The sequence below is a fragment of the Equus caballus genome, chromosome 16 (genome assembly GCF_041296265.1).
Source record: "Equus caballus isolate H_3958 breed thoroughbred chromosome 16, TB-T2T, whole genome shotgun sequence".
Classification (NCBI taxonomy): domain Eukaryota; kingdom Metazoa; phylum Chordata; class Mammalia; order Perissodactyla; family Equidae; genus Equus; species Equus caballus.
The window spans coordinates 10,788,507-10,812,578 of NC_091699.1; the positions used below are offsets into that span (position 1 = coordinate 10,788,507).

The following is a 24,072-nucleotide window of genomic DNA, read 5'->3' on the forward strand; positions in this document are numbered from 1 at the left end:
GGCCAAGCTGGGCAGCCCCCTGCCTCCGGGTGGCTAGGGCGCGTGCCGGCCTTGGCAAGCAGCCTGGATGGCCCAGACATCCTCCCCGGCACCCCCGCCCGCCCTCTGCCCGGAGAATGGGCTCTTTGTTGGCTCTGGACGGACAGCTGACCTGGCTGGGCCGTCAGCTGCCTGCCCGCAGCAGTTGGCCAGGGCTGTGCGGTGATGGGTGCAGGGGCAGCCAGCTGGGCTAGCCTGGGACTCAGGCCTCCCAGGGCCAGGGGCTGCCCACCTATTGCTGGCCACCTCCTCTTGGTCTTGAGCAGGGGTCCCTCTCTAGGGCCCCCACCTGATGTATCCTAGGCCCCAGGGGCCTGCTGGCCTGGGGGTGAAAGGGTAAACATGTTCCCTAGCCCATCTGTGGGGAGGGGCATGCGATGCCCCATGGGGGTGGTAGGTGTCCGGCAGACTGTCAGCACCTTCTCAGGCGCTTGCACCGACAGTCTGTTGGGGCCCAGCCCCTCCCTGGGGGTGCTGCCAACCCTTGTGCCTCAGCTAAGAATCCTGGGGACTCCCCAGTGTACAGAGGGGTAGGGAGGACCTCAGGGCAGAGAAGTGGGCAGAACTGGGGGGCCTGGACAGAGGCTGGGTAGGGGTGGCTGGGTCCCTCTAGGCCATAGCCATGGGTAGGTGTGTGCCTGGGCCCAGCACAACCTGAGAGGCATGCTCAGGGAGGCTGGCCAGCTCCACTCAAGCCACCTGGTTGGAGGGGGTCCTTTCTCAGCCGATGTGGGGAAGGGCACCATAGCAGAGGGACCTCTGTGATCATGGCTGGGTTTGGGCCTTGAAGTTATGGAATATGAGAGGTGGGAAGGAGAGCAGTCAAGGCCGATGGTCGGCAGCCATGGAGGGTTGTGGTGGTCTTCGGGGAAAGGTTTCCAGGGCACAGAGCTGATGCTGGAGGTGGGGAGAGGATACTGGGGACGGGAGAATCTCCTGTGCGCTCTGTAGATGCGGCTGCCCGAGGGTGAGCTGCCTCCAGGTGGGTGGCCCTCAAATGGACAGCTGAGGGCCGGAGTGTGGCATCAGCACACGCACTGCCCCGGCATGTCTCGCTCTCCTGCCAGCTGCCTGGCCCTGTGCCGCCCTATGCGCCCCTTCTCCCAGGACTGCCCTCCTGGTGGCATGCTGCAGCCCTGCTCCCACTCTGGGGGCAGACTCTGTGTCCCCAGGTGCAGCTGGCAGTCCAGGGCCCTGGGTTCCTCTGGCAGGCCCTTATGAGCCTCAGTTTACCTATGTGTACTGCATGGGCCCTATAGCCTGAAAACTGTCCGGGACACAGCAGGCATGTCCCAGGGACTGATCATTCCCAGCCAGATGCCCCCCTACAGTCCCGTGTGTGCATACAGGTGGCCCTGCTGAGTCTGGACCGTGGCTACTCAGCACATGGCAGGGAGCCTGTCATCCACGTCACATCCCCCCGCTGGCCTGTGGGCCATGCCTCCCGAAAGCCCCTGCTGGTTCTGTGCCCTTCAGAAACGCCCCCTCTACCTCTGCCTGGGGCCTGCCTGTGTGTGTTTAGGAGCTGGGGGCTGCCCAGTGCCGGGCAGGTGGGTGGACAGATGTGCATGGCAGACGGACAGCTGGACCACTGCAGCTGTTGGGTGCCACCTGTTGGAGTCGGCATGCTGCCGGCCCTGGGGTAGAGGCATTCCAGAGCCCAGGGCTGGCCGCCTCCCCCTCTCACCTTCCCTAGGACCCCAGAGGCTTGCTCTCTGCCGCCCCCTGCCACGCCTCAGAGCTGGTGTACCCGGGTGTGACCTTCCCTGTAACATTTCCCCTGTCACCTGTTGGGTGGGGGTGTTCCTTGATGTGACATCCATGCCCAGCCCATACCCTCATCTCTAAGTGGGGAGGGGCACAGTAGGCCTGACCTGCAGGAGTCAGGACTGGCACTGCATGGCCCCTCATTGTCAGAGTGGGAGAGGCTGTGGCCCCTCAACTGTCCCTGTTCAGGTGACACCTCCAGAATGCCCCTTGTCAAGGCCCTAGGGGCAGGTGTCCTGAGGTCAGAGAGGCCAGGCTGGGGGCATGGGAGGAGGGGCCGTAGACTTGGCGCCGGGCAGGATGGGGTCGGGCCTGGGCTTCTGGCCACTGCAGGGGGCATCTGCAGGGGTGGGGGCAGGTGAAGGCCAGGGCTTGGGGAGAAATCCCAAGTCCTGATTTGGGTCATTTGGGTTGAGACTGGGTCTGGAGCTCTGAGTCCCCACTGGTGCCCCAGCCTGCCACCTAGGCCCTGCCCTCCTGTGCCCAGCTCCCTGGCTGCTGTCCAGGCTGGCCTTGCCGGGTCTCTGTGACTCGCTCCTGAGGTTTGGTGACTACTCTGAGGCCTGGCCAGCCTGTGTCCCCCTGCTTGGGAGACTGGCTTGGTCCTTATTTAATCCTCAGGACAGCTTTGGTGTAGGGAGCACTGTCTGTCGTCCCTATTTGACAGGTAGGGAAACTAAGACAGAGAGAGGTTCAGTACCTGACTAGGGTTATACAGCTGGGCAGGGGTGGGAGTGGGGGTGGGGGGAGGGGGTCTGAGCCAGGGCTTGGGCCCAGGCAGTGTGGATCCAGAGGCTGGACTCCTAGCCTCTTTAGCGCTCTCATGTGGCTGATGTCCTGCCTGGTCCCTGCTGGCTCAGGAGCTGACCCTGGGCTCCCTGTGAGTAGCACCTGCCCGCAGGCTGCCCACCCAAGCAGGGCAGGAGGTGTGTGGAGTTGTCTGGGTGCAGGCTGGGGTCCCATCCAGGCCCCACCTGCAGGGGCGCTGACGCTGGGCTCTTGTAGCCCCTCGCCTGGCAGCACTCCTCCCAGAGGCTGGGGGCTGGAGCCTTTTGGGCCGCTATGGGCCCAGCCCAGGGCCGCCTCCCCCTGCCCAGCGCTGGGTTCAGCTCTTCCGGGTCTGGTTTGACTTAAGCCTGCCTGCCTGGCGGGGAGGCAGCTGAGCGGATGTGGGGGGTGGCCGCGGGCGCTCAGGAATGCGGCCCTCCCCCTCTCTCGCAGCCGGCAGCTTCTGGCCCGGAGACGCAGCGCCCCACCCTGGCTGGCCGCCTTGCCCGGCCCCTCTTGGAGCGGTGGAGCCAGGGCCTTTTGCCTGGCCCCGCAGCCCTCCTCAGCCTGGCAGACCTGCCCTGGCCCATCAGTGTGGGGGTGCAAAGGAGGCGTCTGAGCTGAGCCCTAGCCCCAGCCCTCGCCCCCACCATGGAGATGGAGGGTGGGCTGGCCGCCTGGTTCTAGCCAGAGAGGGGAGGGCTTGAGCAGGGCCAGCCGCCCTGCCCTGGGAGCCGGCCCGCCCGGCTGAGCTGGGCGGACGCCCCACGAGTCCCATCTCTGGAAAGGCCCCTGGGTCTCTCTGTTAATTAAATACATTTGTTTGGTAAAAGCAACTAAAAATACTTGCAGCCTTGCAAGCTGTGGAGGAGAGGAGCTGGCTAATTAACGCCCGGTTTGTTTGGGATCTGGAATATATTTCCATGCCGATGAGACGCACATCCTCCTCTGCTGCCTTCTTGGGGGTGGGGGGTACCCTGACTCCAGGCTGCCCTGGGGCTCGCCGGCCTCGTACTCTGCCACCTCCCTCCCTGGAGGCTCTGGTCTCGCTGCTCAGGGGCACTGGACATCCCATCCTGCCGGCTGATCCCTGCTGCCTGTCCCTGCCGACCCTGCACTGTCCCTCTGGGAGACCCAGCTGTGCCCAGGGAGGGTGGGTGCCTGCCACCTTTGCCCTGGGGTCACTGTGCATCTCTGAGGGTGGGGAGCCTGTGGTTGTCTCCAGACTCCAGAGCCCCCCACCCTGTACAGTGGCCTCTGTGGTCTGACGAAGGGACTAGCAGGCCCAGCCACTAGGCTGCAGGCGGTCCTGCACAGCTGCCGAGGGGGGCGGCCGTGGCCATGTTCTTGCAGGGCCTGGGGGAGCGGCTGGGAAGGGGCTCTGGATCCCTGACCTTAAGAGGGTGTGGGGCTGGAGCAGAAGGGCATGGCACAGCTCTACTCAGGACCTCATTGCCACAGATCCTGGTGGACCTGGCGAACCCTGGTGGCCGGCCAGCCCTGGCCTATGAGAGTGTGGTGGCTCAAGAGGGCAGCCCCATCCTGCGTGACCTGGTCCTCAGCCCTGACCGCCAGTACCTCTATGCCATGACGGAAAGGCAGGTAGGTGCTGCGCTGCCAGACACATGTGGGGTGGGCCTGCCCTGGGAGCAGGGTGAGGCTACTGTGGGCCCACACTGCCTCTGGGTTCTTCTGGGCCAGGTTTGGAATTCCCTCCCTCCCTGAATGACTGTGTCCACCAGAATAAATACTGGAGTGAGAGCGTTATCTGGGTAGTGGTGTCATTGCAGGATCTGGGACGTGCACATGGGGCCCCAAGTTCTCAGGCTGCGGCCTGGCCTGGTGTTGGCCTTGTCTGCCTGGTGGGGGCTCAGGCAGCAGCCTCTCTGGGGCCTGTGGCCAGCCTGGCCGAGCTCATTAATGCCATACACTTGTGTTTCTGGCCTAGCCTGCTTGGAGCCAGCTTTTGCCCAGCTCGACCTGTGACCCCATGGCAGTCGGGAGGGTGGGCGTGTTGGGGGCAGGAGGGGCACACATCTGGCGAGGCCAGGCCTCCCTACCGTCCTGGCTCCTCTTGCTTCTCCTCTGCCCCTCTCCTATCTGTTGGGTGGTTCTGCCTCTCTGGGGACCTCAGGGCTGAGGAGGCAAGGTCAGGGTACGTGGGGCCCAGCCTGCCTTTGTGCTTAGGATTGGGGCCGAGTTTATGGCTCCCTCCGGAAGCTCTGAGACCAGACAGCTGGGAGAGCAACCAGTGGGACCTGTTGGTTCTTCTCTGGGCAGCTCACCCGCACTGACTGGCTTGCTCCCTGGCCGCTGCCACCCCAGGCTCCCAGGAGAGAGGCCTAGCCTGCTTGGCCTGACTTGGCTGAGTCAGGGTCACCTAGGGACTGGTCTTTGCACAGACCAAGTGGGAGGCAAGCTCCCTGGTGTGTGGGGAGAACAGAGTGGGGTGAGGGGGCACACCGTGGTGGTGAGTAAGTGAGGCTTGCGGGGGTCCCAGGGATGGGCCTGGTGGGGCCTGCTGCTGAAGTCCCTCTCCCACCAGGTGACGCGGGTGCCTGTGGAGAGTTGTGTGCAGTACACATCGTGCGAGCTGTGCCTGGGATCACGGGACCCCCACTGCGGCTGGTGTGTCCTGCACAGCATGTGAGTCTGAAGCGGGGTAGGCGTGGGTGGGAGGGCCCTGACACCCTGGCCTGGTGGTGTCTGACCTGGGAGGGCCCAGGCAGCCTCCCGTGCCGGGGATGGGCACAGCTCCCCTGAGCTCCTCGGGGTGTTACCTGTGCGGGGTGCTCAGGTTTGGTGGTTTCCTGTGACTGGCTGAGTGACGGCTGCACCGCAGCGAAGACGGGTGCAGAGAGAAGCCGGCAGGCCATTGCCCCTGCTGAGCGGGGACTGGCGGGCTGTGGCACCCCTGTGGCCTCCCACCACGCCCGACCTCCACGCCTCTGCCCGCAGCTGCTCGCGCCAGGATGCCTGTGAGCGGGCAGCTGAGCCCAGGCGCTTTGCTGCAGACCTGCTGCAGTGTGTGCAGCTGACTGTGCAGCCTCGCAATGTTTCCGTCACGATGTCCCAGGTCCCGGTGAGTGTGGCCGTCCAGGCGAAGGGCGGGGCCGGGGGGACAACGGGACCCTACTCACCTACACGTCCTGCCTTGGGGGCCCCAGCTCGTGCTGCAGGCCTGGAATGTGCCCGACCTGTCGGCCGGGGTCAACTGCTCCTTTGAGGACTTCACTGAGTCTGAGAGTATCCTGGAGGACGGCCGGGTCCACTGTCGCTCGCCCTCTGCTCGAGAAGTGGCACCCATCACACGGGGCCAGGGTGAGTGCCGCCATGGGCTGGGTCTGGCAGCACCTAGGGGAGCCCTCCTATGGGGAGGTGGATGGTCATTGAACGGGTATCACGCGGTGACCGCAGAGGAGGGCGGGGGAAGGAGCAGATGCCCGTCTGGGGGTTGTGTAGACAGGAGGAAGGGGCTGCAGGAGTAGAGACGCAGGGGCTCACCTGGTATGCTCAGGGGCCGCGGGGCCGGAGGGGCTGGGGTGTGGAGCGGGGCTGTGCACTTGGTGGTTGGGAGGGCTTTCCCTGTTCAGAGCTTGCCCTGTGCGGGGGTCCTGGGTTTGGAGGCCCCAGGTGGCCCCGGTGACTTGGGCCAGCACTGCTCCTGCAGGAGACCAGCGGGTGGTGAAGCTGTACCTGAAATCCAAGGAGACGGGCAAGAAGTTTGCGTCTGTGGACTTCGTCTTCTACAACTGCAGCGTCCACCAGTCGTGAGTGTCCCTGGCCCTCCTGCACCAGCGTCTAGCAGAGGAGGACATGGCATGGTGTGGCCGGGTGGTTGGGGCAGGAGGAGAGACCCGTCGTGAGAGCAGCCCACCAGGCAAGGGGCCAGCAAAGGCAGGGCCGCCAGGGGGCCAGTGAGCCTGAGGCCGGGGCAGCAGTCTGAGCGGCCTGCTCCAGGGCTGACCTGCACTTGTTCACGCGTGCAGAGCCTCGCCGGCTGCTATGGTGTGGGCAATGGCCTGTAGGCGCCAGAACAAGGTGGGGAGCTCGCGGGGAGGCGGCTCTGTTGTCTTGACGGGAAGTGGCTGTGCCGTGAGATGGTCCACTGAGCTCCTCCCACTCTGGGACAGGCGGGTCCAGGTCCTCTCTGGTTCGTGCCAGCACATGGCTGGGGCACATGGAGCTGGGGTAGGAGCTCACCCTGGCGCTGGCCCTGGGTTTGCTCGTCTGCACCAGCTGGGGCTGTGAGCATGCTGTCTCAGGAACAGCAGGAGAGGCTGGGCCTACTGTGCCCAGAGGGGCCCCCTCAGCCCCATCCCTGACCTGAGGGCGCCCCATCTGGTGGGCCAGCGTGAGGCAGTGGGGAGGCCCCTCACAGGAGGTGGAATTCAGCCTCAGAGCTGGAGGTGCCTGGTTTTTCAGTCATGCCTTTGTTTGTTGACTGACTCACAAACTGACTCCGTCCCAGCTCTTTCTGGGGCACCTACTGTGGGCCTGGGTGGTGGTGTTACCAGGTTCGATCTCTCGCCCTGGGAAGGTGGGGCCTCAGGGCAGGGGCTGCACTCAAGAGCTGGGGATCGGAAGTCTCTGGTGAAGTAGGGCGCCAGTGGGTCGGGGGCTTGTGAGAGGAGCCAGGGGTACAGCCTCCCCAGCTGTGGGCACCCGGCTGCCGGGACAGGGAGTGTGAGCCTGTGAGGCTGGGCCCACTGGGGTGCTGTGAAGCCCTGGCCTGGCCCGCGTTGGGACGAGTGGATGTCTGCTGCACATCTGAAGCTGAAAATACAGTTTCATAATGGCGCTAACACATGTCCAGTGCTGACTGTCGGCACGTGGCCAGTGGTCATCACAGTGGACCGTGCCGAGTTTGGGCGTGTCCGCCCTCGGGAACGTTCTGTTGGCCCGCGCTGGGGTAGACTGTCAGGTGATCGAGGGTCTGGAGGAGAAGCAGTGGGAGGGAGGGGAGTGCTGGGCAGGTTGGTGGGTGGGACTGACTGACAGGGGCGGCCTCCCTGGGCAGACGAGGAGCAGCCAGTGCAAAGGCCCCGACGTGGTACTGTGAGCCCCCGCTGGAGGACCAGCAGCAGGGCAGTGTGGCCCTGTGTGGGTGCCTGGCCTCACCGCCCTGCCCTCTCTTTGTAGCTGCCTGTCATGTGTCAACGGCTCCTTCCCCTGCCATTGGTGCAAATACCGCCATGTGTGCACGCACAATGCCGCGGATTGCGCCTTCCTGGAGGGCCGCGTCAACATGTCTGAGGTAAGGCCTTCCTGGGAGGCTCAGGGTTTTGGAGGTGCAGCAGAATTGGGTGTCACCTGTAGGTGGGGCCTGCGAGAGCTCCCATGAGTGGCTGGGATGCTAGCCAGAAGATCTGTGGGTTGGGGACATTCTCCGGGGCCATCTTGGCCTGTGGTCACCCAGTGGCATTTGTTGGTGGACAGCGAATCTCCTCTGTGACTCTCAGGGGAGGCCTCAGACCCAGCCCCTGCCCCTGGAACTCTCCTTGGGGGCTGCAGACCAAAGAGATGCCCGGGGCGGGGCGTGATGTGGGGAGGGGACTGTCCACCTGTTGCCGTGGCAGCCTGGAGCATGAGTGGCCTGGCTGGGTGAGCGTGTAGGCCCGTGCCCTGAGTCCACGTGGACAGGGGCTCGTCAGACTGGCTGCAGGCGGCATTGGTCTCCGGAGCCGTCTGAGGGCTGTGTGGTAATTGGTAGTAGTGAGGCAGTGATTATTTTGGGGCTTGGGCGAGGCTCTAACTTTTATTTATGAACAGCAAGTCCTCTCCTTCTGGAGCCTGAGGCTCTTAGGACCAGGGCGGGCGAACCTGGACCTGCCAAGAGGGAGCCGACCAGGTGGGGCAGGGCTCTCCATGTCCAGCCTGCGGCTGCATAGCCGGGACCTGAAGCCAGGGCCCTTTCCCTGGCAGTGGACACCATGCTTGTTGGCTGGATGGGTGGGAGGGTGTGGGTCCTGCCAGCCATCGGGCGCTTGGGGGCTGCAGCTGGGCTGGACTTCCCTGTACAAGCCTGAGACAGAGGAGACGCAGCTGCCATGCTATGGGCCCCTCCTCACAGCCTCCCCTGGCCACGACCGCAGTGTCACCGTGGAGCTGCTTTCCACTCCCTGGTGTGACATTGCGCATCATGGGGCAAGGCAGTAGTGGGGGGCAGGCTGAGGGCCCGAGGGACTGTGGCGTTTGGGGTGGTAGCATCTGTGCCGGTGGGCAGGCAGTGTGAAAGTGGGGCCTGGGGCGGGCAGTGGGCCTCCCTGGGAGGGCAGCCTGCCTGAGGAGCTGGGCAAAGGGGTCGTGGGGGCGGGCAGGGGCCTTGGGTGGCAGGAAGCTGGTGGGACTGATCCCAGTGGGGTTGGTGCCCGGGGTCCGTGGAGCTCAGGAAGGGCTGTGGCAGCCTGTGGCAGTGGAGCAGCCAGCGTAGACCCCTCCCGAGGAGTTGGCCCCTGCAGGGCTGGGCTGGGAGCAATCGTGGGGTGAGGGAGGGTCACTTGGGGGGGTGAACTGATTTCAGAGGCACTCCCTCCTTAGCTGTGGTCCCCGGTGTTACGGGGCCTTTTCTAAGGACTGTAACACATCCTCAGACTCAACCAGGCCTGTCGTTGGGAAGGACGTGGCCTTGCCCTCGGCCCTCTCCCATCTCGGTCTGGTTTGGCTCCTCGGGGTGCGCCTCGCTCAGGAGCACGCTGACACCACGACGTCTGGGTTTCCAGTCCCAGCTGTTTTCTCCAGCTGTCCACCCTGTAATGGGGAGGGGTCCGTGAGAACCCTACTCTTCGCTCTGTCCCTGTGCTCTCACATTTGCTCGATCTAGTGCAAGGCAGGAGCCACCAGAGTGTGTTAGGGAAGGGGTGGTGAGGAGGTGCTAGGTGCCTACGGAATGGCCAAGCAGGGGTCCCACGTGGGGGCCCCGAAGCAGAGCCTGCACTCGCTCTGAGGTGGGCTGAACCCACGAGCCAGGGCTTTCTGCTGGGAGTGCCCGGTCTGCCTCTCCAGGAGTGGGGAGGGCTGGCCGGTGTCTCCACACAAGGCTCGTGTTCCTGCCACCCCCGCCCCCGCAGCCTCATTGCCGGGAGGGACTGGCCCTGGGCTGGCAGGTCGCCGTGTCCCTGGAGGTGAAAGAGAGGGCCACTCTTCTAGATTCGTGCTTGATCTGTGTAAGCAGAGGAGCTGTAAGTCCAGTGAACAGAAGTCTAACTTGAATCGTAAAACAGTTGTGGCCCCTCAGTCACTTACAGACTTGAACCCCTTGACAGACCCAGAGTCCCTTGAAGCAAGGGGAGGCTGGCCCCTTCGGGGTATGCCCTGCGTGCTGCTGAATACCTGTGCCGCTCACCTCGCAGCCGGCTCCTGGCTCAGCTGCTCCCAGGCCACACGGGCCTGGAAGGAACGGCAGAGCCCTGAGCTAACCCCTCTTCACAGCTGGGGTCCCCAGGTGCCAAGCCCTAGCCCCAGTGAGACTCTAGCCTGATGGGGGCAGAGAGCCCAGGCCCTTGGACAGACAGCAGCGGTGACCTCTTGGGAAGAGGGGGTGTATCTGCTCAGAGAGGGGAGGTGTGAGGTGGGGCGACAGCGAGAGCAAAGGCCTGGTGGCTGGAAGAGGCGTGGGCTGCCAAGGGCCCAGGAGGGGCAGCCATGCTGGGAGGCAGGGGAGTGTCCTTGGCTTGGGGTCTGGCCTGGGCATCCCTTCAAATGGCCAGGGGAGTGCTGGTGTCAGTGCGGACCCCTGAGCACATGGCTGGTGGCCCTACGTACGTGTCACCATCCCCTGCCTCTCCCGGTGGACACAGGGCATCCCTGCAGATCCAATGGTTAGTGGTCCGCCTTCCCGGCCAGGCCCTTCCTGCTCTGTTCCCCCAGTGCCCCCGAGGGGCCAACCTGGAGTTTGGACCCCCTTTTCAGACCCCAAAAACCTCTGCAGAGCCGGGGCCGCCTGGGGGCTGTCGCAGGGCTTGGGGATTGTGGCCTGTTTTCAGCATGTCTATTTAAAGCTGCCTCGGTGGCATCCCGGGTGGCCATCTCCCCCGACCCGAGGCTGCCACCCGCCGTGCTGCAAGGAAGCTGGCCCGTTGCATCAGGTATTGTCTCTGAAGCGCTAGCCCCAGGAGCCCGGCTGTTTTTCTGCCCGACTCTAGCTATTTTTATGCTCCCGGCCCCGGCTGAGATCTTGTAGCCCAGGGCCTTTCCAGCTTTGGCCACATGGGGCCCATGGTGGCTGAGCGGTGGGGTCCCAGAACGCTGGGCAGGGCGAAGGCCTGGCAGGTCCCCATGCAGCCACAGCCGGGCAGAGCACAGACGCCAGGCCGCGGTTCTGAGGCCCTCAGTCTGCTAGCGAGTGCGGTGGGCACAGTGGTACTTGCCCAGGGAAGTACAGCTCCGCGCACAGACCCCGGTCTGGGCTACAGTGGGATGCACCTCATGCACGGCGCCACCCCTGGGCTCAACCGAAGCCTTATCGCCCCAGGACTGCCCGCAGATCCTGCCCTCCACCCAGATCTACGTGCCAGTGGGCGTGGTAAAGCCCATCAGCCTGGCCGCTCGGAACTTGCCGCAGCCGCAGTCGGGCCAGCGAGGGTACGAGTGCCTTTTCCACATCCCAGGGAGCCCGGCGCGCGTCACAGCCCTGCGCTTCAACAGCTCCAGCCTGCAGTGCCAGAACTCCTCGGTGAGGCGGGTGCAGCGTGGGGGCTGCTGGGGACTCTGTGTGCTAGACTGAGCCAGTTACCCTCCAAGCCTTAGGGTCTGGTTTCTGCTCTTAGCAAAAGGACAGGGCATGGTCAGGTCTGCCCTGGATGGTTCAGAGAGCACGTGGGCTCCCTGGGCCAGGGCCACGCCCCTCAGGTGTGCCTGGGGGTGCAGGTGCTGCCATGCCAAGGGCCACCCAGACTGGAGGGAGCACATGCCAGATGTGGCAGCGGACAGGCAGCACAGGCAGACGTGGTGGGACCCGAGACGTGCCTTTGCGCAGGGTTTTCAGGACGTGGGCCAGGAGGCCAGGGTGAGGGTGTGCGAAGGCCTGCGTGTGGTCACCACCCTGCGCATCCAGGAGGCGAAGGCCAGGTGACAGTGCTGGGGACTCGGCTCACTTTACGTGAAGTCCTGTGGGCAGACGTAGGGACTGTTCACACAGCTGGGGCGTTTGTGTACTAGCAGGCGGGTGTGGCCTGCGCGCCAAGAAGCGGCTACATCTGGAGCCTGGAATCTAATAGGGTAATGTTTGAAAAGCCTTTTATCAAGTCCAGCAAGTTTAGTGACAGTGGTCATTGCAGAGCCAAGTCCTTTCCTAGGGGGTGGGCGAGTGGTGCCGAGCTGGTGGTCCCCAGTCCGGGCTCAGGTCCTGCTCTCGCCCCTGGCTCGCTCGGGGGCTGCTGGCAGCTCTGGTTTCCCCACCTGTTCAGGAGAAGTGTCATCGGGAGAGCAGCGGGTTTCCCGGGGCTGATCGAATCCCTGATTGGCGAGTGGGTGCCTCTGGGCTGTCTGAAGGCCTGGGTTTGGCCGCCACCCCCTAGAGTCCCAGGGGAGGGGCCTTCAGGTCAGAGGTCTGCCCCCCACTGGTGGTGGCAGCCCCTTGTGTGTCCTCGCAGGGTGGGCTGGGGTCTGGGGGATCACAGCAGGCTCCCGGGGGCAGGCTGGCCCTCAGCTGGGCCCCTGTGACCCATGGCAGCGCTGGAGTTCCCTGACTCTTCCTGTCTGTCCCATCCTTTCCCTCTTTCTCCTCCTCGCTCTGTCACCGACTCCTGTCAGCTGCACCTTCTACTTGCATCTCTCTGGCTCCCCTGGCCTGGCTGCCTCCAGCCTCTCCCCTCTCTGTGCTCGCTGAGGTCGTCTGTCTGTCTCTCTGCTTCCTCGTTCCCTCCATCCTCTAGCTTCTGTCGCCTGTCCCTGCACTCCTCTCCTGTTCCCATCCTCCCCTCTCACCAGGCCCACATTTATCTTTACTGCAGCCATGTTTAAAGGGAAAGGAGAGTATCAGGAATTTGATAGGACCCAGTTAAACTCCTGCAGATAAAATACGGATGAACTCCTCTGGGATGGCGTGGAGGTCTTCAACTGCTGAAAGTGGGACACAGCTGGGAGCACCAGACCTGGGCTCCCGGGGGAGGGCTGTGTCCCTTAGCCCGGCCTGTGGGGAGCAGGCAGAGCCTCGCCTGATGGCACTTCCTGCTGGCTGTGCCCGGGCAAGGGGACACATGTGTCGGATCTCAGGGCGGTCCCAGTGTGGGGACAAAGAAACCAAGGTTCCCAGCGCATCCCTCGCGCATGTGCAAGGAGTCCAGCTGGGATGTCCTGGTTTCCTGATGGGGCTGACTTCAGGGGGAAGTGGGGAGGCCGTCCTGGAGGCCATGCCTCATGTGGCTGCTGGGGACAGAGGCTTAGCTGGAGAGTGGGTCTGTGGCCATAAGGAAGGAAGCCCTATGAGGGGCGGGGGGTCGAGGGGGAGCCGGGGGTGGCAGCAGAGGCATAGTTTTATCAGCTGGTTGGCAGGCAGGTGGTTCTGGGGGCGTCTAGCTCCAGATTGGAAATACCAGTGTGGACAAGCAGAGCCCTAGACCCCACCCTGCCAAGCCTGGTCCCAGGGGCCTGTCCCAGGGGTGGCAGGGCAGACACGCAGGCCCTGAGTTACTGCCCGGGGGGGTGGCCTGCGACCCCAGAGCCTGAGTTCTGCCCCGTGACCTGACCGCCCTGCCTGCTGCCCGCAGTACTCCTATGAGGGCAATGACATCAGCGACTTGCCTGTGAACCTGTCGGTGGTGTGGAACGGCAACTTTGTCATAGACAACCCTCAGAACATCCAGGGTGAGTGGGGTGTGCGGCCCAGGGGGGTGGGGCGTGGCGAGCTGAGCTGACCGTGTCCCTCCGCGCAGCCCACCTCTACAAGTGCCCGGCCCTGCGGGAGAGCTGCGGCCTCTGCCTGAAGGCTGACCCACGCTTCGAGTGCGGCTGGTGCGTCGCTGAGCGCCGCTGCTCCCTACGCCCCCACTGCCCTGCCGACTCGCCCGCCGCCTGGATGCACGCCCGCCATGGCAGCAGCCGCTGTACTGACCCCAAGATCCTGAAGGTGGGCAGGCCTTCCGGGCCCAGGCAGGGCCTCTTACCCACCCGCTGCCTCCTTTGCACGGCCCCTCCCAGCGCGAGAGGTCCTTGCCTGTGTCCCAGCCTCTGCCTCCCACAGCTCTCCCCTGAGACGGGCCCCCGTCAGGGAGGCACGCGGCTCACCATCACGGGCGAGAACCTGGGTCTGCGCTTCGAGGACGTGCGGCTGGGCGTGCGCGTGGGCAAGGTGCTGTGCAGCCCCGTGGAGAGCGAGTACATCAGCGCTGAGCAGTGAGTGCAGCCCGGGGCCGGCAGGCAGGTTGGGGAGGCCCCGACACCCGGCTGGATGCCACAGCCCACTTAGGCCCACCTGGTGCCCCACAGGATTGTCTGTGAGATTGGAGACGCCAGCACGGTGCGGGCCCACGATGCCCTGGTAGAGGTGTGCGTGCGGGACTGCACCCCCCAGTACCGGGCGCTGTCGCCCAAGCGCTTCACCTTTGTGGTAAGCCACACCCAGCCCGATGCCCTCTCCTCCCTGGGGCCCAAGGGGGCTGTGAGACCTGGGCTATGCAGGGGCTGGCTGCCCAAAGGCCACCTCAGGTGATGGGCCCCTTACCATCCTGTGGGCCTCTCAGCCAGCATTACCTGTCTCTGGTCTCGCCCTCCCCTCTTCCTCTCTGGGCCTGACTCCAGGCCCTCTGTGCACTCGGCCCCTGGCTGTGGGCTGTGTCTGAGAGCCCATGAGCACAGGGCCTGGGGTGGCTGGAGATGCATGTGGGCCTCTGGGCAGCCTTCTCTGCAGCTCCAGCAGCTTCTTTTCCTACAGACTCCAACTTTCTACCGTGTGAGCCCTGCCCGAGGGCCTCTCTCGGGTGGCACCTGGATTGGCATCGAGGGCAGCCACCTGAATGCAGGCAGTGACGTGGCTGTGTCTGTCGGCGGCCGGCCCTGCTCCTTTTCCTGGTATGGGGTGTGGACAGGGAGTGGGGCCGGGGTACGGCCGCCTTCCCGTGGTGATGACTGGTTCAGATGGCTTCGTGCCCTCTCCGTTGCCTGGGAAACAAGGGGGCTGTGGAGAGCCTGGTGGGGTGATCACTGTGGAAACCCCGAGGTGCAGAGGGTTGCCATGGAGACAGGCTGCCTCTAGAGTGGGCAGGGCAGGTGGGGCTGAGGGGCAGGCACAGCTGCCCTGTCCTGGGGTGGGGGATCCCTTGCAGACATAGTGAGAAGTATTTTTTAAAATTTTTTAAGAGAAGAAAAGGAATCTTAACAAAAGCCCTGAGACTCGAAGTGGATAATTTTAGATTAGGGATGATAATGGAGCGGCCCTTTAAATATTTTCCTGCAGTAATTACCCGTTATCAGACTAATTATTGGTGTTTGCAGCCTTGCTACATGAGCGGGCCTGCCGGCTCTGGCTGTGGGGAAGGAGCTGAGGGGACTGGGACCCAGGTGCAGGCGTGACTGGCCAGCTGCTCAGCGGGAGTGACCCGCTGCCCCCGCCCCCTGGCCACCGCGTTCCGCCTGTTCAGGGCTCAGCGTACGGTTCAGACCAGCGTACGGTGTGGACGGGGAGGCATGTGCAACCCTCTGCATAGCTGGGGTTGGCACGAGCCTGGCACTCCGGCTCTCCCAGGACATGGAAGCCCCAGGCTTAGCGGAGCAGTGCTGCCACAGGCAGGAAGGGGCCCATGAACTCTGTCCCCACTGCTGTTTTCGGCTGCTGATGGGGCTGCCGTGGGGCTGTGCTGAGGCCCCTGTGGGCGTCCTTCCTGCCCGGCAGGTCCACTGTCAGTGCCCGCCTGGGCTGGGCCCACCACACAAGTCCAGGCATGGGCAGACTTGGCAGCTGACGCTGCAGAAGAGCCAGAGGCCAACAGGGTCACCTGGGGAATGAGTGCGGGAGGCAGCTGGGGCGGGTCCATCAGGCAGAGCCTTGAATGCCAAGCAGGGTCATGTGGAGGGAGAGGGCCAGGCTGGGGCTGAGGATGGGCACAGATGGGGGGACTGACAGGTAAGGTGACCATGACAGCCATCAGCCACCTGGAGGCAGGTCCCCATTTACGGGCGGGCAGGTGATGCCAGGGACGTCCAGTAACTAGCCTACACACCTGTTTGTGATGGAGCCTTGACAGTGAGCTCCAGCACCTGTGTCCTCTCTGCTCCCCCCGTCCCCTCCAGGAGGAATTCCCGAGAGATCCGGTGCCTCACGCCCCCAGGGCAGAGCCCCGGCAGCGCCCCCATCGTAGTCAACATCAATCGTGCTCAGCTCACCAACCCTGAGGTGAAGTACAACTACACCGAAGACCCCACCATCCTGAAGATCGACCCGGAGTGGAGCATCAGCAGGTGGGTGTGGCCCCAGCCCACCCGGAGCCCGGGACCCTGTGCCATTGAGGACCGTGTCACGCACACAGCTCTGCGCTGGGCTCTCCATTCTCTGCTTCCTTTGTGTGGTTCTGCCACCAAACCACTGGTGCTGAGAGATCTCAGCCTGCTTGCTGTCTTTCGGGGGAGCCGGGTGGTGTGGCTGAGCTGTGCCAGTGTGTCTGGCCTACTCCTGTTTGTGCTGGGCATGGGCAGAGGGGCTCAGAGCTTTTCCCATGACCTCTCCCCCCTCATATTCTAGCGGAGGGACCCTCCTGACGGTCACAGGCACGAACCTGGCCACTGTCCGTGAACCCCGCATCCGGGCCAAGTACGGAGGCGTCGAGAGGGAGAACGTGAGTCCTCGCCTAAGCCTCGCCCCCCAGGCGGCTGGTGCCTCCATGGCCAACCTTGGAGGTCCCAGGGATGATGCCGGCTCTGGTCGGCTGGGTGGGGCCCCACGTGCAGGTGTGGCTACAGCCCTGCCCTGTCGGTACCTCTGCCGTGGTACCTGGCCCCTCACGGCGAGCAGCTGGCCGAGTGTCCTGCTGACTGTGTCCCCAGAGCTGCCTGGTGTACAACGACACCACCATGGTGTGCCGGGCCCCGTCGGTGGACAACCCTGCCCGCAGCCCGCCTGAGCTGGGGGAACGGCCTGATGAGCTGGGCTTCATCATGGACGACGTGCGCTCGCTGCTCGTGCTCAACGCCTCCTCTTTCCTCTACTACCCTGACCCCGTGCTGGAGCCGCTCAGCCCCACGGGCCTCCTGGAGCTGAAGCCGAGCTCTCCGCTCATCCTCAAGGTGCGCCCAGTCAGCCGGGCAGAGCCCTCTGGGGGCAGGCACCCTTTTGGGGGCTCTCTGGCTCACCCTCATCCCCCTCAGGGCCGGAACCTCCTGCCACCCGCGCCCGGCAACTCGAGGCTCAACTACACAGTGCTCATCGGCTCCACACCGTGCGCCCTCACCGTGTCGGAGACGCAGCTGCTCTGCGAGTCGCCCAACCTCACCGGGCAGCACAAGGTCACGGTGCGTCCATGGCCCGGTGGCCCATGCCCCAGCTCTGGTCTCCTATGCCCCTCCCACCTTTGACCTACTGACCCTGCCCCACCCAGGGCAACCCCACCTCTGTGATCAAGCCCCAGACTTGCTTTTGGCTGAGAGAGAGCCCCAACTCGGCCGTGGTGTCCCCTGGCAGGCCCAGTGCCTCCCCTGGGTCCCAGTGTCCCCACCCCTGCTGAACATCAACTCCAGGCCAGGAGCAGTGCTGCGGGGGTCTTGAGGGTCGTGGGCCATGGGGCTCCAGAGCTCCAGGTGGGCACTGCATCTCCTGAGTGGCCTGTGCCTCTGCCCCCAGGTGCGGGCCGGTGGCTTTGAGTTCTCACCGGGCACGCTGCAGGTGTACTCCGACAGCCTGCTGACCCTGCCCGCCATCGTGGGCATCGGTGGGGGCGGGGGCCTCCTGCTGCTGGTCATCGTGGCTGTGCTCATCGCCTACAAGCGCAAGTCGCGTGATGCTGACCGCACCCTCAAGCGGCTGCAGCTCCAGATGGACAACCTGGAGTCCCGCGTGGCCCTCGAGTGCAAGGAAGGTCTGGCGGGGCTGTGGGCGTGGGGTACAGGGCCCCTCGGAGCTAGGCCCCCTCCGGCCTCCCGACTCTGCTTGGTTTACGTGTTCTCGGAGGCCTCCCTTGGCTGGGCTTGGTCTCAGGGAGGTGGGCGGGGCCTGACTGGGGCCTGCAGCTCTGGGGCCCAGGGTGGGTACAGTGTGGGGTGCTGCTTGTGACATAGACTCTGGAGCCAGAGCGCCCGCATTTGTGTGCCAGCTTGGGTCCTTGGGTGGGCGCGTCACATCTTCAGCCTCCTCGCCTGTGGGACGTGCACAGTGAGGCTGCCTGCTTCACTGGTTGTCATGATGGTGATCCAGACGGCGTGTGCAGAGGTGTGGGGTGTGGTGCGTGCTGCCTGTGTGGCGTGCAGCCAGTGGTGCCTAGGAGTGGGGCCCTCGCTGCAGTTGCTCAGCGCACACACCACTCAGCATGGGCTAGCGTTTGTCTTTGAGGAGCTGTGTCTCAGAGTCAGACCGCAGCCCGTCCTCTCAAGCTGGGGCCTGGGTGTGTCGGGCCCTGGAGCAGAACTGGCAGGTGTTGGCTGAGACGGCCTCAGTGGGGTGCCATGTGGCTTCTGCGCAGATGAAGTGTGGGCGCGGCCGGAACGGAAGTGCCATCCACTCTGTCTTTGGGAATCCCTTCGTCTTGTGGCTCCTCTTTCCTTGTGGTGATAAGATGGCCACAGTGGATGTGCTCTGCTGCCTTGCTGGGCCCAGCTCTGGCCCATCCCTGATGCTCCCCAAGCCTGTGCCCTGAAGCCCCTGACTGAAAGTGGGTGGTCCCTAGGGCTGGTGTGGGTGCCCAGCAACCGAGATGGGCTCTGGGAGGCATGGCCATAGGTGTGGGAAGTTGGCGATCGGTGGCCTAGGGGTCAGTGGAAAGGGCGAGGGTGGTGGGCCGCAAGGTAGAGCAGAGGGTGTCCCTAGGGGCTGCCCGTCTCTACGACGTGTCACAAGGAGGCCATGTGCCTGAGGCCCCGGCTGGTCCTTGGCAGAACAGATGCTCCAGGACCTGCTGGCATGCTGCGGGCACTGCTGCTGGATGGATGGGTGGGATTGAGTGCTGGCAGCAGAGGTGGCGCTGAAGCCAGGGACCATGGGGCGCCCTGCTGGCCTAGGATAGGGATCTTGGGCTGCACAGTGGCCACGTGAGGGTTTGCAGACAGCAGCCTTGACCTGTGATGGCCAACATCAAGCCTGCCAGCGTCTCTGGCTGGGTGTGAGGTGGCGCCTCGGGACTGGGTGCTCCCACGGCCTGGGCCAGCCTGGGGCGACCCCTACCTGCTTGTGGTCCCTAGCTCACCGTGCGCCTCTCAGGGCCCCATCTGAGAAGTCTGGGGCTGTTACAGGGTGAGCGAGCAGCGCTGGGGATGACTGACAGCTCTGGAGTGTTCTTTAAGTGCCAGGTCTGACTTTGAGCATCCTGCAGTTGTCAACTGATGAGCACATGCAGCTCTGAGGCTGAGCGGACCATTCCTGTTTTCAGATGAGGAAGGGGCTAAGCGGTGCAGTGGGGTTCGAACTGCTGTGTGGCGGCCTTGTGCCCATAACAGGCCTGGCATCAGCTTGTTATTGACCACATTGGGACTGGAGTGTCCATTTGCTCAGGCCCATGCCAGTCTTAAAGTTCAAAGTCTCGCGTGCCGGGAGCTCTCTTGGTTCCTGAGTGCCTGCCCACCTGGCAGGCACTCCTGGTGGGATGGAGGCAGGTCTGTGGGGGCTGGGTGGGAGCAGGCGGCCTGGGTGGGGGACCAGGTGGGGATCTCTGCAGGCAGGGCCTCCGTCAGGGTGAGGATGACTCTCCATGAGGCTGATGTGCGCGAAGCTGTTGTCTGCTGGGGCACTCCAGGGCCAGCCAGGTGGAGGTGACCAGATGACTGGCGGTGGTGCCAGGAGACGAAGGCCCCGGCCCCAATAAAACCCTGCCAGCATCCCACAGAGCCCGCCCAGCACTCCTCTGGCTCCTGATCAGATAGCGCATCCCTCGGGCTTCTGCAGGGCTGACGCCTCACAGCTTTGGAATGTTCCGACAGGGCCTGACCCTGCCTTGCCGGTCTTTTTTTCTGAAAGAAGCAGGGCTGTCTGGAGTGGGGCAGGAGGCGTAGGGGCCTGCTGGCCTGAGGTTCAGATAAGAGAGGGAGCAGAGGCCCTGAGCTGTGCGTGTGGCGGTTGTCAGCTTGGAGGGCTCAGGGCCTTGGGGAGAGCCTGTGGTCCCCTGACCCCGGGGCTCTGCTGCCTGCTGCCTCCCACCCCTGGCCATATCCTGTCTCTTCCCGAACAGCAGAGGCCAGGGTAGCCAGGGCAGGTGGCGTGTGCCCCCGGTGGCGGAAGGAGCCACTGCCCGTTCCTTACTGAAAGCCAGCATGAAATACGGGAGGCCCTTCTGAGCCCGGCCCAGTCCCCCCACCTTCTCTGCTCTTGTCTTAGTTATTCCTGCGACAGCTCAGGGGGACAGAGAGCTTTTAATCCCCGTGTTAGGTCTGGGGGAACTGAGGCATAGGTGGGCACAGTAGTTTCCTTAAGGTCACCCAGCCAGTGAGTTCAGAGTCTGCATTTGAGCTTGGCCCTGAGCGTGGGAGGGCTGGGGCCTCAGGAGCGGTGGCTGGGGGCCAGCGGGGCGCCTGCCCTGACACGCTGTCTGGCCACAGCCTTTGCAGAGCTGCAGACGGATATCCATGAGCTGACCAATGACCTGGATGGTGCCGGGATCCCATTCCTCGACTACCGGACGTACGCCATGCGGGTGCTCTTCCCCGGCATCGAGGACCACCCTGTGCTCAAGGAGATGGAGGTAGGCTGCTGGCCTCCGGGGGCTCCTTGGGTGCTGCTGGGCAGCTGGAGGGGCCTGGGAGATGGCCCGAGCCTGCGGGAGGGGCTCTGGGAGGCAGGGCCCTTGGCTCTCGACAGCACTTCAGCAGCAGTGGGGAGGGCCTGGGCGGGGCCTAGGGTGGGTGCCAGGCCTCATCCCAGTGAAGCACCTTTAGCCTGGGCTCCTTGGGGCCCACCTCTGCCATGGTGGGCCCTCTGGTCCGTCACGTACCACCTGCAGCTCACCGGGCCTGGCTCCTGAGTGGTTCTGGGTGCTGAGCTTCCCCAGGTAGGGGCAGCTGCTGTGCGTGCTGGAAGTGTGGGCACCTGGCTGGAGCTTGTGTGGCTGTCGGGGGCGAGCACGTGGCTGACGCAGCACAGAGGCCTCTGGAGAGCAGGGCTCTGCTCTGCAGATGTTGACAGCACCCACGCTGTTGGCATGAGCCTGCTGAGGGGAAAAGGGCTGGCCCCCAGGTCCTCCAGGGGGCCCCAGTGGCAGGCCAGGAACCCAGCCTGCAGCTAAGAACAGGCAGGGGCTTGGCAGGTTGGCTCTGTCATGCTTTCTAGTGAGGACATTCCATCTCTGCTCACCTTGGATGTTGAGGGGCCTACTCTCCCATGTGGCTCCATTGATGGAACATTCCCTTTTGAGCAGAATGTGAGCGGGTCTTCCTGTCATTCTGGCTTGGACCCAGTGCATTCCCTGGGATTACTGCCATGTTGGGGGCTCCATGTCCTCCTTCTGTTGGGTCTCTCTTTGGATGTTGCCGTCTGCTGTGTTGGTCTAACTGCTCTCTTAGCTGTGACTGTATTCTACCTGGGACCTGTCACCTGTCTGCATGGACCATTTGCCAGGTGTCTGTGGCAGCCTGTGGTACAACCTGGTCGGGAACCTCCTGCCCTGACAAGCCTTGGTTCAGATGAGACAGGTAGCAGAGGCCCTGGAGCCAGCCACACCTGCATTCCACCCTTTTTTCCCCACCTCTATACTACGTGGCCCTGGACAAGCCTCTTCTCCTTTCTGGACTTCAGTGTCCTTCGTGAAGTGGAGAGTGTGGTTTCTGTATGAGTGGTCATTGTGAGGGCAGAGTGAGACCATGGACATGCACTTGGGGTGCCCAGCAGATGGGTGTTGAGTTGGGCTTCCTCTGAAGCTGCTAGAGCTGGGCTGCAGGAGCTGCCAATCCCAGGATTTGGCCACAGAGAGAGTGTCAGGGGCAGGACCTCATCCTGTACCCCCCCAACACTGGTACTCTCCCGGTCTTTGCCTTGATGGGCTTCTCAGGTAGCTGCCAGGCCACGTCCATTCTGCTAAGGACGGTTGAAGCCCAGGGACCTGTCAGGGCAGTGTGTCACCCACCTCCAAGGTCTGCTGTCCGGCCTGGCCACGTACACCAGGCTTGGACAGCCCCTGGGACAGAGGCCTTCCCCTCCTGCCTCGCCTGTCGGGGCCATGCCCCTGTGTGGGTCTGAGCGGGCCCATGCCCCTCAGGTGCAGGCCAACGTGGAGAAGTCGCTGACACTGTTCGGGCAGCTGCTGACCAAGAAGCACTTCCTGCTGACCTTCATCCGCACGCTGGAGGCCCAGCGCAGCTTCTCCATGCGGGACCGCGGGAACGTGGCCTCGCTCATCATGACAGCCCTGCAGGGCGAGATGGAGTACGCCACGGGCGTGCTCAAGCAGCTGCTGTCTGACCTCATCGAGAAGAACTTGGAGAGCAAGAACCACCCCAAGCTGCTGCTGCGGCGGTGAGCCTGTGGGCGGCAGGCGGGCGGGCGGGTCCGCACCTCCGGCTGTGCACGCGGGAGCCTTGTTGGGTGCCCGGCCCCCAGGCCCCAGTGCTGTGGCTCTGTGGGGAGGGCTCAGCCTCCTCTGACCAGGCATTAGGAGTGGGGACCCCCACCTGTCGGGCACGGGACTCAGTCGAGGCGGCGCCTCCTCCAGGATCTGTCAGCGCCAGGCCTGCATTGTCATGCTCAGAGGCCTGGGGCCACGAGCTGGGGTCTCCGTGGGGGCCGCCCAGATGCCTGATACCTGTTGGTGCCTTTCCAGGCCTGACCTTCAGCAGTGCAGGAGGGTGGGGAGGGCGGGGTGGACGGGCCTGGTGGCAGGAATCACGCCATCCCTGCCCGTGTTCTTTCCCCAGAACTGAGTCGGTGGCGGAAAAGATGCTGACCAACTGGTTCACCTTCCTTTTGTACAAATTCCTCAAGGTAGGCGGGCGCCAAGGGGGAGAGAACATCCGAGGGGGTTGTCAGAGGCAGGTGAACAGGCTCAAGGGGAACGAGAGACCAGAGGGGTGGGCACGTGGGGTCTCAGCCAAGAGTGGCTCAAATAGGGGACAGGGTCTCAGCATGAACTCCCCAGGACGCACGTACTGTGGCACCTCTCCTCCTCCCTACTTGAGGCTGTCCAGGCCTCCCCCAGCCGCTGGGACAGGAGTGGACGCCTAGCCCCACAGCGAGCCGTCTCAGTCCCACAGTCAGCATGCAGCCGAGCTGAAGTTTGCATACAGGCCCGCGTCTCCACACCGTGCCAATGGCTGGGACCTAGGGACACAGGTGGACATCTGCTTAGGGGCCTCCCTGTGTCTTGCACCCAGCACTGGGCCAGCCTGGGAGGCGCCAGGGGCTCCTGTTGGCCCCCGTTGGAAGAGAGGGTGGCCACCTGGGCTTTCTCCATGGTTGCTCAGACAAGCCCCTGCTCAGGCTGGGAAGAGCCCCTGACCCCCAGAAGGCAGGCCCTGGCGGTTCCTGGCCATCCTCATAATGGGGTGGAAGCTAAATGTGAGTTCAGGGGGAATTTGTTTGGGGTATAAATAACTGGGCTGGTCGCCTGCACTTTAGAAACCAGGAGATCGTTCTGACCTGGGTGTCTGGCTTCGCTTGAAAAATCTGACGGCTTGGCAGATGGGCCCACGGTCTTGTGAGGTGCGGGTAGCAGGGCTGCCAGGTTGAAGCCCAGCGTGTGTGGTTCATCCATGGCCCCCAGTTGATGCTCTGCAGACGGGTGAGGTAACGGGCATTAGGGCTGTGTGCCGAGGGTGGGGCTGGCGTGGTGGCCTAGGTCTCATTCTCGCTGTGGTTGCTTCTTGGCCGTGGACCCTCAGCTCCTGGTGTTCTGAATCAGGCACCGCAGCAGCTTTCAGTCCTACATCTGCAGGATGCTGCTCAGCCCAGGCCGCTGCAGCTGAGGTGCCCAGAGCAGAGCCCTGCCCTGGCTGGGGAGAGAGGCGTAGGTGGGAAATGAGGCAGGAGACAGAGGGGTGGGGGGTCCCGGGGGTGGGGGAGGTTTGAGCAGCAGCCTGAGGAAGGGAAGAAGTCATCCAGGCAGAGGGAGCAGAGGCCCTGAGGTGGCATGAGGTCCAGGGAGGAGGGGCCGGGAGACGGACGGCGGGGCTGCTTGTCCGTGGGGTGCACTGTGGAGGTGGCATGTCGTGTGGAGAAGGCAGTCCCGAAACCTGACGTCGTTATCATTATGCAGGATTGGCAGCCAGTTTCCCAAAGTTGTGCATTTCCTGTAAAAATGCAGTGCTGTGAAGACTGTAGTGTATTGACACACTCGTTGAATTGTGCTCTGTAATCCATGAGAAGGAAGGCTGAGAGGACACAGACGGCTAGAGTCTAGCTCGTCCTGGCTGCACCCAGCCCTGTCTGTTCCTGGTTCT

General features: G+C 63.8%; 1 protein-coding gene across 1 annotated transcript in view; it reads left to right on the forward strand.

Annotated features, from left to right (window-relative positions):
* The window catches only part of PLXNA1 (plexin A1), a 54,511-nt gene that overhangs the window by 16,932 nt on the left and 13,507 nt on the right, over nt 1-24,072 (forward strand). The window contains exons 4-23 of the mRNA XM_023619847.2: nt 4,036-4,176; nt 5,120-5,220; nt 5,533-5,656; nt 5,742-5,895; nt 6,245-6,344; nt 7,717-7,831; nt 11,048-11,248; nt 13,284-13,380; nt 13,449-13,642; nt 13,757-13,908; nt 14,002-14,122; nt 14,447-14,583; nt 15,802-15,969; nt 16,250-16,343; nt 16,552-16,791; nt 16,873-17,016; nt 17,345-17,579; nt 20,245-20,387; nt 21,897-22,153; nt 22,552-22,618. Of these exons, the coding sequence (XP_023475615.1) occupies nt 4,036-4,176; nt 5,120-5,220; nt 5,533-5,656; nt 5,742-5,895; nt 6,245-6,344; nt 7,717-7,831; nt 11,048-11,248; nt 13,284-13,380; nt 13,449-13,642; nt 13,757-13,908; nt 14,002-14,122; nt 14,447-14,583; nt 15,802-15,969; nt 16,250-16,343; nt 16,552-16,791; nt 16,873-17,016; nt 17,345-17,579; nt 20,245-20,387; nt 21,897-22,153; nt 22,552-22,618 (2,985 nt within the window). The remainder of the gene's footprint in view (nt 1-4,035; nt 4,177-5,119; nt 5,221-5,532; nt 5,657-5,741; nt 5,896-6,244; nt 6,345-7,716; nt 7,832-11,047; nt 11,249-13,283; nt 13,381-13,448; nt 13,643-13,756; nt 13,909-14,001; nt 14,123-14,446; nt 14,584-15,801; nt 15,970-16,249; nt 16,344-16,551; nt 16,792-16,872; nt 17,017-17,344; nt 17,580-20,244; nt 20,388-21,896; nt 22,154-22,551; nt 22,619-24,072) is intronic.